The sequence below is a fragment of the Camelus bactrianus genome, chromosome 7, assembly GCF_048773025.1.
Source record: "Camelus bactrianus isolate YW-2024 breed Bactrian camel chromosome 7, ASM4877302v1, whole genome shotgun sequence".
Lineage (NCBI taxonomy): Eukaryota > Metazoa > Chordata > Mammalia > Artiodactyla > Camelidae > Camelus > Camelus bactrianus.
The window spans coordinates 79520450-79536718 of NC_133545.1; the positions used below are offsets into that span (position 1 = coordinate 79520450).

The following is a 16269-nucleotide window of genomic DNA, read 5'->3' on the forward strand; positions in this document are numbered from 1 at the left end:
GCTTCCTTCTTTGGCTCAGTACCAATGTTTAAAACATAGCTTTTCTAAACGCACATGCACCCCAATGTTCATAGCAGCACTATATACAATAACCAAGATATTCAAACAACCTAAATGTCCATCATCAGAGGACTGGATAAAGGAGCCGGGGTATATATAAACAATGGAATACTACTCAGCCATAAAAAGGAATGAAATAGTGCCATTTGCAGCAACATGGATGGAACTGGAGATTGTCATTCTAAGAGAAGTAAGCCAGAAAGAGAAAGAAAAATACTATATGACATCACTTATATGTGGAATCTAAAAAAAAAAAAGAAATGAAAAGAAAAAGAAAAAGAAAAAAGAAGACACTAATGAACTTATCTACAAAACAGAAACAAACTCAGACATAGTAGACAAACTTACAGTTACTGGGGGGAAAGGGGATGGGAAGGGATAAATTGGGAGTTCAAGGTTTGCAAATATTAACTACTATAGATAAAAAAACAAATTTATTCTGTATAGCACAGGGAACTATGTTCAATATCTTGTAGACCTATAATGAAAAAGAATATGAAAACTAATGTATGTATGTATGACTGAAACATTCTGCTGTACACCAGAAACTGACACGTTGTAACTGACTGTATACTTCAATAAAAATAATAAAATAAAAAATTAAACACATGGCGTTTCTAAACACCACAGAGAACATAAACCACATAGGAAGAAATCAGGAATTTCTCAAATATGTTACATGGCTCTAAACTCGGTGGTTATTTTCTGGACAAGTTATAGTCCTTCCATCTCCTTTCCCTAAAGGTGATCTCACATGTTTCAAAGCAGGTAAATACAGGCCAAATACTGCTGCCACAGAAAGTGTCTGTACACAGATGGATTTCCAGAGCCCCCCTGAAACGCCATTTGCTTCCAAGCAATATCGGAATAAACATAACTGAAAGGCAACACAGGTTTTGAACAAATCCTTGAAATGAATGAATCCTGTGAAAACCATGAAGCCAGAACAATGCTTTGAAATTTACACAAGACCACATTAACATAAGGTACAGTCAATTTAGTGACCAAGAAATCCAAGCTACGGGTTCAATGTGAACCAAAGATGAATGCGGAGGTGCCACCCAGGAGCAGTCTCCTTTATAAATATATATAAACTAGCAATGACAGAGATACAGATCTATGGATCTACCCACCCAGCTCTATGGGTTTAGTGTCAACTCTAGCCAGCATGGGAGGTAGGCTCCTACTTAAACTAGCAATCTGCAGTTTCTGCATGTGTAACTCACAACTGCAAATGTGATTTCAGAAATGAATGGGGCATTGTAAAAATAATTTAACCACACACACACACCCCCCAAAAAAATAGAAAGAAAAAGAAAACCAAAACTTCCATTGTGGATCCTGCAGACTTAAGAGAGCTAGTTATTCATGATAAACACCTTGGGTCTGTTTTTCAGATTGCAGCTGTCTGAGGATGTATTTCCTGAGGCTGGGTTCAAGGTTAGACCCCTCCCCAGCAAATCAGAGAAAACACAACAGTCATCCTCCGGGTGATTAAACTTGAATTAATGTTCTGTGTGATGAACATATATCTCTAATTTTAACTATACCTAATCTTAATCGTAGACAACGGGTGGGAGGTGGTTTTAAGATCTTTGCATCATAAGGTGATTAAAAAAGAAATACAAAACTGCTAAGTCCTGAATAACAGTGTCACCTGAACACACAGGTTTATGTATCTGAAAAAGCACTTCACTCAAATTAAGATAGAGCAAAAAGGGGGAAGAGTAAAGATCAGGACACTGTCTGCAGAAGAAACCAGGTCAAATGAACTTGCCTTCAAGCGGGCACCTTGGCTTGTCTTTGAGAGCCTCCAAGGCAGCGGCTGGACTGACAGTCTGGGGGAGACTCACATCTCCAGAGTACCACGTATTCGCCCTCTTTGTACACAGCTCAGTGTCTACTCTGAAGTCTCACTATGACTCCTCGATAATGCCTCCCTAGAACAAGAGTAATTACTTGAGGTTTAGCCAAAATTGGAGAAAAGGCTGCAGGCCATTCAGTAAGCAGCAGTAATTTGCGCTCAAACTGACAATAAACATCAGATGGACAAGCGTCACTGTTCTGGCTTCTATGGTAATATTAAAAGCTGCCGCAAGCAAAGAATACAAGCAGAGAAATCACAAACGAAGAGATGGAAGTGACTAGTAACTAAAAATGCTCCCAATCACTAACAATTCAAATAAGTTACAAAATAGATGGAATATCTTTCCACGTGTATCAAATTGGCAGGTAGATACAGTGAAACAGGTCCTCTACACAGCTGGTGTACGCGGGTTATGTTTTGTGGAATGCAGCTTTACTTGGCAGTATGTATCAAAAGCCTAAAAAAGAATCAGAATCTTTGACCCAGTAATTCCAATCTTAGGAATCAGTGCTAGGAAAACATTCAGAAGCACAGACAAAATGTTCATGCCCAAAGATTTCTAGCTTCATCACTGCATGATTTATGATAACCCCAAACCGGATACAATCTCACGTTCCAATAACATGAGAATGATTAAGAAAATTAAACAGACCCACAGGACAGAATATTATGGAACCAGTAAGGAATATCTGAGCTAAGATTAGACTTTAATCACGTAGGGAATTTCGTATGATTTGTGATGCTAAATTGAAAAGAGAACCAACATAGTTGAGATTACTTTATACATTCTTTTATTATTGCTTTTTCTTATTATAAAAGTAAGGCATGTTTCCAAATAAAAAAAAGCAGAAAATAAAAGCCAATGAAGGCCAGAAAGAACACTAATAATCCTGCCCAGATATTATTAAAAACATAACGTTAATATTATGAATATTTTGGTAGCTAGCCTTCTGTGAATACTGCTACATCATACGTTATTATATTTCTACCCAAAAACCGAACTCAGACTATACATCTATTTTCATAAAATACCTCATTAGAAGCCATCTAGCAAATGTTGGGCACTTGTCATAATGGAGAAAGAAGAAAGCCGACATGCAGGAGCTGGCCTGGCACTCAGAGCTGGGCCTTGGTGCTCTCTGCATGAATACAAACGATTTCCCAGGACACCAGCATCAGACAAGGCCCCGTGACCACGAGGTGGAGGACAGAAACAGGACCACTCCATAATCATACGGGAACACAGGACAAAATGTGAGCATTTCTCCAAGCCACATAAATGTCCACCCCCCCCGCCCCAACCCCATCCTGGCTAAAACGAGAGACTGCTGCTTCTTTACTGATGATGTCTTCAGCCTTGATATGGTCCTTCCTCCTTCTGGTTATGATTTATTAAAATGCCCAGTGGCAGAATCGCTCTTGCTTCTTGATGGCGCCGGATCTAGAGCGAAGTTCTGCTTCCTCAAACCCTCCCAAACCACCTCTCGCCAGCTCAAACCCTGGAACATCTTCTTTCTAACACACCTGCTTCCTCCTACCCTACGGGTGTGTTCCTGGTGATCTTGGGCCACGGGGCACTGACACAGCCAGGTCACTACTGTTAGACACCGAGTTTGTCCAAATTTGCGCTGTTACCAACATCAACGCCAACGTTCATTGGCTAAAAATGAATTAGAAAACTGAAAGGGAAGCAAACAATGGGCTGGGGGGTAGGGGAAGCCCAAAATGCTTAAAGACGAAGGACTACGAAATTACCCCATGGTGATACATACATACATACAAATTTTTTTCCTCTCAAAAGACTTGGAATACTCATTTTCCTACCCAATCACCATTCTGATGAATGGTCTGATGGACTAACTACTTTCCACAGGCAGCATTCCACCTATCTGCTTTTGGAAACGTCCCACTGTTCCTGAAATCAGACACTACGTGTTCACAGCACCCGATGTGGACCCTCCTACAAAGCTGTGTTCAAGAGGCAGCACTATTCAAGCCACAAAGTCCCGTGAAATGACTATGATTTCGTCTGTACTGGTGACACCAACTCACAATTGCTGCAAGTGTGACCCCCTTGTATATAGAGCCTTATCTTAAAAAAAGAAAATGAAAGGGAAAAACTTAAAAGTTATTTATATAGCCTTATCTGAGACAGAGAGAGCGAGCAAGCGATCAAGCAGGAGAGAGAGAGAGAGAAAGAGCTTCCCAGTGTCCATGACAGTCCACTGGTATTAAACCCCACAAGAATACAGGATGAGCATTCTGAACTACACAATGATTTCTGCACAGGCAATAACTATTCAAAATACTTCAGAGCAATCACAGTGCTCTCAACGCACACAGGAAGATACTTTCAGCAAGAAGCAAAGGATGGTTTGATTGCTCTAGGAAGACAGATGATGCACTTCAGAATTCAGGGGGAAGTTGAAAACAGTGTGGAACTATTACACGGGGAAAAGTTAGGTGAACTCATTAAAAAAAAAAAAGGCTTCTATTCTCAACAGGTTTTGGATGGCAATGATAAACAAGGGGGATGACTATAGAAAATGCACCCATCTCAAGGACTTTGGGAGCTCTAGAAATTGACATCAAAAAGGCAATTAATGTTTGAGACAAATGAACTTCCTCTTGAAGATGACGAAGAAAACCCATTGTTGAGATTGAAAATGATTTCTGTTTTAAGCCCTGGATTTCTGTTTTTAGCTTCAACCAGCTCAGTCCACCGAGGTGATGAAGAAAACCCATTACTGAGATTGAAAATGATTTCCGTTTTAAGCCCTGGATTTCTGTTTTTAGCTTCAACCAGCTCAGTCCACTGTACCAAAATAAACTTGTACAGTACATCCATTTTACAACTTGGTTTTAAATACGTAAAAAACATTTGTAAAGGTTACATTGTGTTCTCCTTCTTACTGGTGGGTGGGTTTTAATCAATTTTGGTATGTTTACAGCATGAGATGAATTTCTAGGGATGGAAGGAACCACAATTTATAACACAGTGCCCCAAAGAAATGAGGGTGTTTATTTACACTGGTCCTACAGGCAAGCACCAGGACATAAATTTGGTGGTTGCCTGGGGAGTAACGTGTGAGAATAGTTTGCATGTACAAAGATGCCTAAGAGCAAATACCTGAGTGCCTGCAGAAATACAGCACTCTGAAGATTCACTGGACAGCAGAACGTGTCGGGTAACTGATGTCAAATTCTTTTTGATCCCAAGAACTCCCAGCTTCAATCTGACCGGCAGATAAACACATGAGGAAGCACCTCTCCATTTCACGTTTAGTGGTCACAGTGGCTCGCTGGGCTGTCTGGCTTCTAAAAAGATTTGCATTATTCCAGAAAAGCTGCTTTATTGCATCCTCTTCCAAAAAGAGGCTGGCTGTCAGAAAATGCAACGTGTTGTTCGCTGGAAACTGAGAAACTGGTTGATACTACTGCCTTTGTCCTTCAGGTAGAATCTGCCACAAAGCTTTCAGCCCTGAGCAGTCAGGCGCTTTTCCTCATTTCATGCACGCAGGTCCTTTCGTGGTTTGCTGACTGACACTTTCCCGCTTACAAAGCAACCTTTCTCCGCGGCCAGGGCCCCTCCTCCTCGCCCACCACAATGCCAAACAGCTGACTACCTCCTTTATAAAAATGAACTCCGTGGCAAACAGCATTGCGACAATTTAATAATTTGTCAGAGGAGGAGAACTAGTTATTATAAAGTGCATTTCAGAGTTCAAAGGTAAAGGTCGTAGGGAGCTAAAGTTTATCTGCTGACGGAGAAAGTTGTGCAATTTAGAAATAAAAAAAAAAAATCCAGAGCCAATCTGTTTGGCAGACTTGTTTCGAAAGCAGATACCTCATTGCTATGCTCTGGCATTAGAATTCTTCCTACACGGGGAGGTTACACTTAAAATAAACAAACAAAATCCATCGATTCATGTGTTTGAAAGCTCTCTCCATTGGTACTCTTAAGACAGGTGCTTTTTCTTTTCTTTTCTTTTCCATAAGGAAACAAAACAGAATTTAGAATAAGCTTTTTATGCTCATGTGTCAAGCAGCAGAATCCATAAATCCAGCGATGGCATTCAACTACTGCGAGGTTACCTTGAAAACCTAAAATAAAAGTTTATGCCAGACTGAACCATAGCCTCCTCTTCCTAGTCCCGCGTGGGTAAGGAGCTACCTCCAGAGTCCTAAGAAGCTTGAACCTTAAAAAGGAAATATCAACAAAAGTGTCCAACTACAGCTGGTTTTTTTCCGCTCCCCTGCTGTTCTGCAGGGCTATTCTGCAAGGTGTGTTCTGATTACTTGAAAAAAAGATGTATTTTTTTACAGGAATCAAAAGTTTTAATAAAATCAAATCAAGTAAAATATTAAGTTAGACATTTCTGTCAAATATCCTTATGAAATGACAGCATGAATATCTCCTTGTAGGACTTCCGTCTTTCCTATTTTGCTTTTGTAGTTGCTGTGCTGGTTCCATTGTTTACAGAAGGTGGCATGTAACTCCAAAATGCATCTGGCTGTCAGTCTAGGGAAAATCAGTGTTCTTAAGGGTTAAGAATGCCTTTTTCCCGTATTACACCTTCATCTGGCTAGTCTTTGCTCCAGTTTTTTTCTTTTCTTTTTTTGAGGGGGAAGATTAAATTAATTCTTAAAGGCAGAAGGTCATAACCTTTCAGTTACATGATATTTATCTTTGCTCTTTTCCCCCATATGATCTGCTATCTGCTCTAAACAGAGAGGTCTTGATATCTACAATGTATGATTATTGCAAGGTTATCACCATTTGCTAAATATTGGACTCTTCAAATTTGTTCTGCTTTGTGGATGGACTGAGTTGAAAATTGCAGTTGGAATGATCTGAGTTGTGATTGGGCCAATGCAGTATTTGTTCTTCTCATTTTTGCAAGGTACAAAAATGCCATAACTTGGTTATTCCAAAAAAAAAAAAAAAAAAAGCTCCTAAAGATTTGCTAACACCTTAAAAATGAAAATAATATTTTCACAATAGTATCTTTCTTACTGTCACCTGAAATCAACATGAACTCAAAACAAACAAAAACATTTCCTGAAATACTTTCAACTAAATAAATCTATTTTAAAACAAACAAAACACAGTAATGTCAAAAACAGGCACATACAGAAGGAAGAAATCTCTTTAGAAATTTCTGCAAACCACACCAAGCCTGTGCACATTTTGGAAATCTCGTGCACATCTTGGAACTCTCTAGTTATTTAACTCTATACATAGAGGTCACTATAGTTTATTGAATAAACACTACTTTTTACTACTTGTTAAATACATATTTCCACAATAAACTTTAATGAATCCAGAGAAATCAGTCAATAGTTTGTGCGTTAAGAGTCCCTGAAGAAAGGACACATTTACATACTAATGTTTCTTAAATCTCTAACTTAAGTAGGAGAAATTACAAGGGCTTTTGAAAGGGAAAGAACTCAACATCAAAATGCTGTAAAAGGAGTTAATTTGTTTGTCATCCCAGAAGTAACTGCAGTGAAATTAATGGCTCTGAAACTTAAAAGGGGTACTGGTACAGGGACAGATACACAGATCAACACAATTGAAAGTCCCGAGACAAATCCTGGCATTTATGGTTAACAGAGTTTTTAAAATTTGAAGTATAATATTGTGTTAGTTTCTGATGTAGGCACAGTGATTCAGTTATACATATATATACATTCTCTATCATTATAGGTTATTACAAGATATTGAAGGTAGTTCCCTGTGTTGTACAGTAGGTCCTTGTTGTTTACCTATTTTTATATATAGTAGTGTGTATCCCCTAATCCCAAACTCCTAATTCTTCCTGCCTCCCCCTTCCCCTTTGGTAACCACAAGTTTGCTTTCTATGTCTGAGTCTGGTTCTGTTTTGTAAATAGGTTCATGTGTCTCATTTTTTAAGGTTCCACATATAAATGATATAATATGTTATTTGTCTTTGTCTGATTTACTTCACTTAGTATGACAGTCTCTAGGTCCATCTATGTTCCTGCAAATGGCATTATTTTATTCTTTTTTATGGCTGAGTAGTATTCCATTGTATAAATATATTACAACCTCTTTATCCAGTCATCTATTGATGGACATTTAGGTTGTTTCCATGTCCTGACTATTGGAAATACTGCTGCTGTGAACACTGGGGTGTGCGTATCTTTTTGAATTAGAGTTTTCTCCGGATATACGCGCAGGAGTGGGATTGCTGGATCATATGGCAACTCTATTTTCAGTTTTTATAGTGGCTGCACATGGTTAACTGATTTTTGACAAAGGGGCCAAGACAACAGGCACAGGAACAGACTCTTCATCAAATGGTGCAGGAACAACTGGATATTCATATGTGAAAGAATGAATTTAGACCCCTACCTTACACCATATACAAACTTGAAGTAGATTTTAGAGCTAAATTTAAGAGTTAAAATTATAAAACTCTCAGAATAAAACACAGGCATAAATCTTCAAGACCTTGGAATTGCCAAAAGCATAAGTGTCAAAAAAAAGAAAAAAAAGGAAAAAAATGGCACTTCACCAAAATTAAAAACTTTTGCACTTCAAATGACACCATCAATAAAGCGAAAAGTCAAGTCACAGGCTGGGAGAAATTATTTGCAAATCACAAATTGATAAAAGACCAGAGTATATAAAACAATTTTACAATTGTGTAATAAAACGACAAACAGCCCCATCAAACAAGGGGCCAAGAGTCTGAATAGACATTTCTCCAAAGATAGGCAAATGGCCAATAAGCACATGAAAAAATGTTTAACATCATTAGTCATTAGGGAAATGCAAATCAAAACAACGAGATGCCACTTCCCACTCAGCAGATGGCTGTAATCAAAAAGACAGACAAAAATGAGTGTTTGGGAGAATGCGGAGAGTGTCAAACTCTCACATATTGCTAGTGAGAATGCAAAATGGCGCACTCACTTTGGAAAACAGTTTGACAATTCTTCAAGGTGTTCAACACAGTTACTATATGATCCAACAGTTCTGCACCCAACAGGAATGAACGATCACGGCTGCACAGTTATACACGAATGTTCACGGCAGCATTATGCATAATACCAAAAGGTGGAAACAACCCAAATGCCCATCAGCTGATAAATGGCTAAGTAAAAGATGATACATCCATACAATGAAAAAGACTTAGGCCGTAAGAAGGAATGAAGGCCTGACACATGCTACAACACGGATGGATCCAGGAAACTCCTGAAAGAAACCAGACACAAAGGCCATGCACTTATTGTATGATTCTATTTACATGAAATACCCAGAACATATAAGAAGTAGCCAGAATAGGCAAATTTATAGAGAAATGAAACGTATTAGTGGTTACTTAGAGCTGGGAAGCAGGGGAAGGGGGAAAGGGGAGTGACTGCTAATAGGTACTGGGTTTCATTTCTGAGATGATGAAAATGCTCTAACCAAAGTGATTTATCAACATTTTAAACTATTGAGATTTTACGACGAATTCGTATTAAGAAGGCAGCAGACTTCTACGAATCAGATTCTCCACCCTAGCCCAGCCTTCAGATGAGTGCAGTCCTGACCACAATCTAGACTGAAGTCTCATGAGAGACCCTGAGTCAAGACTCATACAGGAAAGCCACTCTCTAATTTCTTGGAACTGTTAGATAAATAAAGTTCGTTGTTTTAGGCTACTTAAAAAACAAACAGAAAGTGACAGCATTCTAATATATCCCCACTGATTTTTACATAAAAATGCATGGATTTAAATTATGCTAAGTAAACTTATCTTATAGCTCACATAAAATTTCCTAACTAGAAAACTGTTTAGTACAGAAATACTTTAACAAGAGGAAGCTACTCTTTCCTGAAGACAAATACAATAAAGTAGCTATTTTTTTTCAGGAGTCAATCAGCTGCAGGTCTAAGATAGAGAATGTTACTTTGAAGCTGTAATTCCCACAGATTAATCCCACAGACATGTGTACGTGAGGCTAATGATGCTAGATTGTACGGATAATGGCGAGCTGTAGCGAGGGCGGGAAGGAGCTGGCCCTCAACCAGAAACCAGAGCTGGGGCGGTCTTGGCTTCGTGCCGTGGCGTGGAATTGGGATCTACAGGACCTGCCAGTCAACCATTGCACTGAGCTAAAACCAGTGCTTGAAAAACGCTGGGTGAGGTAATGGCCAGTGCGCTCTCCTGTTCCATCATTCTCAGAAGCAGCAGATCAAGGGAAAACGACACAGAGCTACAACAAAACATACGAAACTATTTGGTAGCTGGGCCTCAAAGTAGCCACTCCACAGCAATGCCCGGCTATAGAAATAACCATAGATACAGCCTCCTGTTCGCTGAGCCCTAAACTGAATGAGAAATATCTTCAGAGTTCCAGTACAGTGGTGGTGTTTTGTTGTAAAAATGGTTTTAAAAAATCACTGGTTAAAAGGATGGAAGGATGGATGGATGGATGATAGATAGATAGATAGATTTAAAAGAAAGGAAAACAACAACAACAAAAAAAAACACTGGTTAATAAAAATAGAAAAAAATTTAACTCATTCTATAAAAAGAAAGATTCTTTCCTTTTGGAATTTACTGGGGGGGGGGGTGCAGCTCACTGGTAAGAGCATGTGCTTGGCATGCACGAGGTCGTGGGTTCAATCCCCAGTATCTCCATTAACAAAAGCGAAGAACAAACAAACAAAAAAAGAATTTACTGTATCTCCAAACATGTCAATGTACAAAAGGATTATTTTACCTTTTATTTTTTAAATAGCACTAAGATCATAAAATATGATGGGAACATGTCAGTTAAAAAAAAAAAAAAAGCCGTAATTGTTCTAAACCTTTATCAAGGCCTGCAAGAGATTTTCCACAAGGAGAAAAAAAATGCTAGCTTAATCACTCTTTTGTTATTTTTAAATACTACCTCTTTTTTGTGGCAGGGACAGCATTTCCAAGCACTAGGTGACAGTTTGGGTCACATCTCTGTTTCTCCTGTCCTACGTCTATTCCAAAGGAATGGCAGGGAGAAGCACTGAGGCCACATCTCCCTCAAGAGATGATGGTCTTATAATTTCACTACATTGTGACTTTTGGCTTTCTCAAATTTTCTGCTAATAAGTAGTCAGAGATTAAGAATATTAAAGATAAATTAAAGAGCAAACTGAACCCCCTCAAAGGCCAGCGGTGACAGCAGACACACAGCCCCTACCTTCTTCCCTCCGGTCACAAACTGCTTGCAGCTGGATCTCAAGAAATGCGGGTGTACAGCGATGATCTGCAAGGGGACAAGGACCAGACTTGGTTTAGGGGTCACCGCTACAGCACAAAATGAAAGCCCTTTGTATGCATCAGGCAGTGTCATCTAAAAATTAGTATCTTGGTAGGAAGTAATCTATTTCAGGTAATATTTTGCACCGACTGAGGATGACTTTTGTTCTGGTGTGAAAAGATTTCTTCTACGAAGCCAGGGCAAGGCTAAAACATGAGCGTGAATAGTTCTAATTTCTGACTGAGGGGGACCCTCTGAGTGGGCACTTCTCTTTAGAGACAGCAAGCGAGTTCAATCAAGGCAGCAAGATGTCCCAAATGTTTGTAGCTGAATACATTTCGCAGAAGAAACCCTGAGAAAGAACCCGACTATCTCCTTGTCTGGGTGCCTTACTCAACTGTGGTTATCAGGCTTGTGTTTTTAGGGCCAGTCTCCATTCTGAGCTCCACATGCACTCAGACAAAAGCCTCCATGACATTTACACCAGATGTGCTCTGGTCGTCCAGACTCTAGACCAACGTCCTCACTAAAACCATCCCTCATTGCAGTTGGTGGCATCCCCACACACCACTGCCAAAGCAAGAACCTGGATTTACCATCAGCTCCTCTACTTTCCCCCTCCGCAGCCAATCCATCACGGAGGCTTATTAAGCCGACCTTCTAGAGGCTTTTCCAATTCATTTCTTCCACTCCCTGCTGAATCCTCACTACGGCCCTTTTTTTATTGAGCTCCTGTGACGACGCTGTGCCTAGACTACTGATTAGCTTTCTAAACTGTCTCCTGTCCCCAGTCACTCTCCTGCTTAAATCCCCCTCCATTCTGGCACGGTTGGCTTTGGAAAACACGCATTAGATCCTGTCTCTCCTTTACCTGTTGATCAATAAATGCCTGAATAAACATGTGGGGAAAAAAAAAAAAGAATGACCTCTTCCTTTAACAACTCTAACAGCCACTGTAACTACCGTTACTGTCACCTAAAACTGGTCCTCCTGCCTCGTGTCTATCAGCCTTCCAATCTGTACTGTGCAGAGTTGCCACGTTAATTTTCCTTAAGCTTAGCTCAGTTGATGTCACTTCTTTGCTCTTAAACAGTCAATAATTTCTCCTTATCTACCAGACGGAGTCCAAGTTCCTCAGCCTGAATATAAAGCCAGTCTCAGTCTGCCTGTACCGCTCTCCTGCCAAGTCAGTATTTCATGCACCGTCTACACTAGACCATTTGCCACTTCCTGAACACAGCCTGAACTTTCTACCCTCTCCGTTTATATTATACTGTTCTTCCACATGGAAAGTCAGCTTTCTCCGGCTGCCCTGTCCATTTATTAAAGTCCAATCACACATCACTCCATGTATGAAGCCATCACTACAAGAACAGCTGGAAGTAACTTCTCTCAGCTTTAGACTCCTTAATATTTTTTCTTTTTTACCTCTTTGGATCTTTAATCACAGATTGTGTGCATGCACGCGCGTGTGTGTGTGTGTGTGTGTGTGTGTGTGTGTGTGTGTGTGTGTGTGTGTGTGTGTGTGTGTGTGTGTGTGTATCCCCTCACCCACTACAACAAAAGGTCCATCCTTTGGACGGGCTGAGGTCAGTCCCAAAACATACATTCTGTCCTTCACAGCATCAAACAGCACCTGGTACATTGTAAGGGTTGAATAGACGCTTACTGATGTAATTTCATCATTGGTAACTTATGCAAGACTGGTAGTGTTCAAAGCATTCTGATTCATACTGCCTTTGTTGAGAAAATCCTTAGAAAAATTAAAGCTTCCTGAATACTTACTTTAATAGGACAGTCAAAAGTCTCGTGAAATTCTTCTCCAGAATACAGTCCAAACACCTGCACCTAAAAAGTAAACGGAGCCTGTCAGTTCACCATGACAGTATCAAAGAAGGCTGCTGAGTCATACTATCAGTAAAAAATAGAATATTTAGTCATCTAAGGCCCCTGTAATCTCTATTAAACAGCCAATGAAAACAATTCTATCAGGGTGAGACTATGCCACTGCAATTAAGTTTTATAAGCATCTCATAGATAAATTCCCTTTGCACACCACAAATTTGTTTTATTAAATGGATGCCAACTTTTAAAAATGAAATAGATAATGAGTAGGTTATTAACACTCTTTTATGAACCTCCCAGAGGTAAAGGAATTTTTTTTCCTTTCTCTGAAGGAAAAAGGAGCTTCTTTTTTGAGTCATTCATACATAAATCGACGATGCAGATCAAAATGGCAAGAGATTAGGTGAATTTCACTTCATTTACAATTTTATCTTGAATCTCTTAAGAACGCATAAATGTAAGATTTCAGCTTCCACTTATCAGGGCCACCCTTATAGTTGTTTAACCCCTAATCTTTTTTCTGAGTGATTTACTTTTTAAATTAAATAATAACGCATATACAATTGAATAATGTGCATAAAAAGTACGTATCATAAATTTAGAGCTTGACAAATGTTTATGATATGAACGTATCAGTGCAACCAGCACCCAGATCAAGAAACAGAACCCAGGAAGCTCTGCAGTATCCTCCCACAGATGAACTGCTCCTCTGAAATGTACCACATAGAGAAATGGTGCTGATGTTTGGATTTTTATATAAATAGGATCATAAACTATTTCACTGGCTTCTTTCACTCAACATTTTCTTTCTGATGTTTATCCAAGCTGTTACGTACAGCAGTAGCTGTTTCTCTGCCGCTGTTGTATAGTATTTCAATGTATGAATACACCGCAATTTACGAAGCCATCTTCCACTGATCATCTGGGCTGTTTCCAGATTGGGGCTATTATAAATAATGCTGCAATGAACACTCCTTACAAATCTTTTGACGCACTTATATACCCATTTATGAAGGGTATATAAATGGGAATGGAATCGTTGAGTCGTGGCTTATGCACCTGTTCACATTTAATAGACAGCCAAACTATATCACCAAGTGGTTCTCATCAATTTACACTCACGCCAGCACATCATAAGAATTTCAGGAGCTCTCAAACGCTTGGAACTAGCTATTACGGGCACTTAGAACTATTTCCCAACACTTGGGATGTGTTCACTCTTCTAGTCTTTAGAAGAGTGGTATGAATTTTTCTTTAAATTTGGTAAGAATTCACTAGTGAAGCCATCTGGGTCTAATGGCTCTATGTGAGAAAGTTTTTCATTACAAATTTAATTTTTTAAATAGATATAAAACTACAATTTCAAAATTGTAGAATAGATAAACAAGATTATACTGTATAGCACAGGGAAATATACACAAGATCTTATGGTAGCTCACAGAAAAAAAAATGTGACAATGAATATATATATGCTCATGTATAACTGAAAAATTGTGCTCTACACTGGAATTTGACACAACATTGTAAAATGATTATAAATCAATAAAAAATGTTAAATAGATAGATAGATAGATAGATAGATAGATAGATAGATAGATAGATAGATAGATAGATATAAAACTACCTAGGCTTTTGATTTCTTCTTGTTTTCATCTTAGTAAGTTGTGAGTGGTTCATTTGTGCAAGTTCAGGGAGGAAAATTGACTCATGTGATGATATAATTTGGGGGGATAAATTCTCGCATTAAAATATAAAATCCTTAGAACATTTTCCGTTCATTTTGTGACTGCTGTTTTTATACCCTTGTGCCAAGTATGTTGTTTGGGTTCCAAGAACAGCACGTTGTACAACGTAAGACAGAGGGAATCTGACTGACCCCGAGGTAGTCTGTTAGAATGCATTCTTGACACAGCAAATACACGCAGGTCCCACTACCACCTTGCTTCTCATCAGTCAGAGGGCAGCACGTCACGGCTTTTACATAAATGTATAAGCATAGGATGCGCTGAATTTCTTATAAAATGGTGGCTGAAAAGCTCAAAAGAAAATCACTGCATTTGATCATACAAGAATATTATGAAAAACTATATGGAACCAAAATGGATAACCTAGAAGAGATGGACAAGTTTCTGGAAACATACTGTCCACCAAGACTGAACCAAGAAGAAACTAACCACTTGAACAAACCGATCACTAGAAATGAAATTGAAATAGCAACAAAAATCTCCCTACAAATAAAAGTCCAGGACCGGACGGCTTCACCAGGGAATTCTACCAAACATAAGAAGAAGAACTCATACCAGTCCTTCTCAAACTCTTCCAGAAGACTGAAAAGGAGGGAGTACTCCGAAACTCATTCTATGAAGCCACCATCACCCTGATACCAAAACCAGGCAAAGACACCACCAAAAAAGAGAATTAAAGACCAGTATCACTGATGAACATAGGTGCAAAAATCCTTACCAAAATATTAGCAAATAGAATCCAAAAGCACATAAAAAAGATTATACATCATGCTCAAGTGGAGTTCATCCCAGGGACCCAAGGGTGGTTCAACTTACGCAAATCAATCAATGTAATACATCTCATCAACAAGAGAAAGGACAAAAACCACATGATCATCTCAATAGATGGAGAAAAAGCATTTGATAAAATTCAACACCCATTTATGATAAAAATCTCTCACCAAAGTGGGTATAGAGGAATCATATCTCAACATCATAAATGACAAACCTACAGCCAGCATAGTACTCAACGGTGAAAAACTCAAAAGCTTCCCACTAAAATCTGGGACAAGACAAGGCTGCCCACTGTCACTACTCCTATTCAACACAGTCTTGGAAGTCCTAGCCACAGCAATCAGGCAAGAGAGAGAAATAAAACGGATCCAAATTGGAAAAGAAGAGGTAAAAGTGTCACTATACACAGATGACATGATACTAGATATAAAAAACCCTAAAAGGTCCACACAAAAACTACTAGAGCTGATCGATTCAGCACGATAGCAGGTTCAAAAATCATTGCATTTCTTTACACTAATGATGAATCAACAGAAAAAGAAAGTAAAGAAACAATCCCCTTTAAAACAGCACCCAAAGTAATAAAATACCTAGGAATAAATCTAAGTAAGGAGGTGAGACTTACACGTGGAAAACTATAAAACACTGATTAAGGAAATTAAAGAAGACTTTAAAAAATGGAAAGATATCCCATGCTCTTGGATTGGAAGAATCAATATT

The 16269-nt window shown here is 38.9% G+C and overlaps 1 protein-coding gene across 3 annotated transcripts in view; it reads right to left on the minus strand.

Moving 5' to 3' along the window:
- VPS41 (VPS41 subunit of HOPS complex) overlaps positions 1 to 16269 on the minus strand; it is a 178280-nt gene that overhangs the window by 80985 nt on the left and 81026 nt on the right. For all 3 annotated transcript variants that reach the window (XM_045510866.2, XM_074367685.1, XM_045510843.2), the window contains exons 6-7: positions 12971 to 13033; positions 11126 to 11191 (exon numbers count right to left, since the gene is read on the minus strand). In XM_045510866.2, coding sequence (XP_045366822.2) covers positions 11126 to 11191; positions 12971 to 13033 — 129 coding nt within the window. The remainder of the gene's footprint in view (positions 1 to 11125; positions 11192 to 12970; positions 13034 to 16269) is intronic.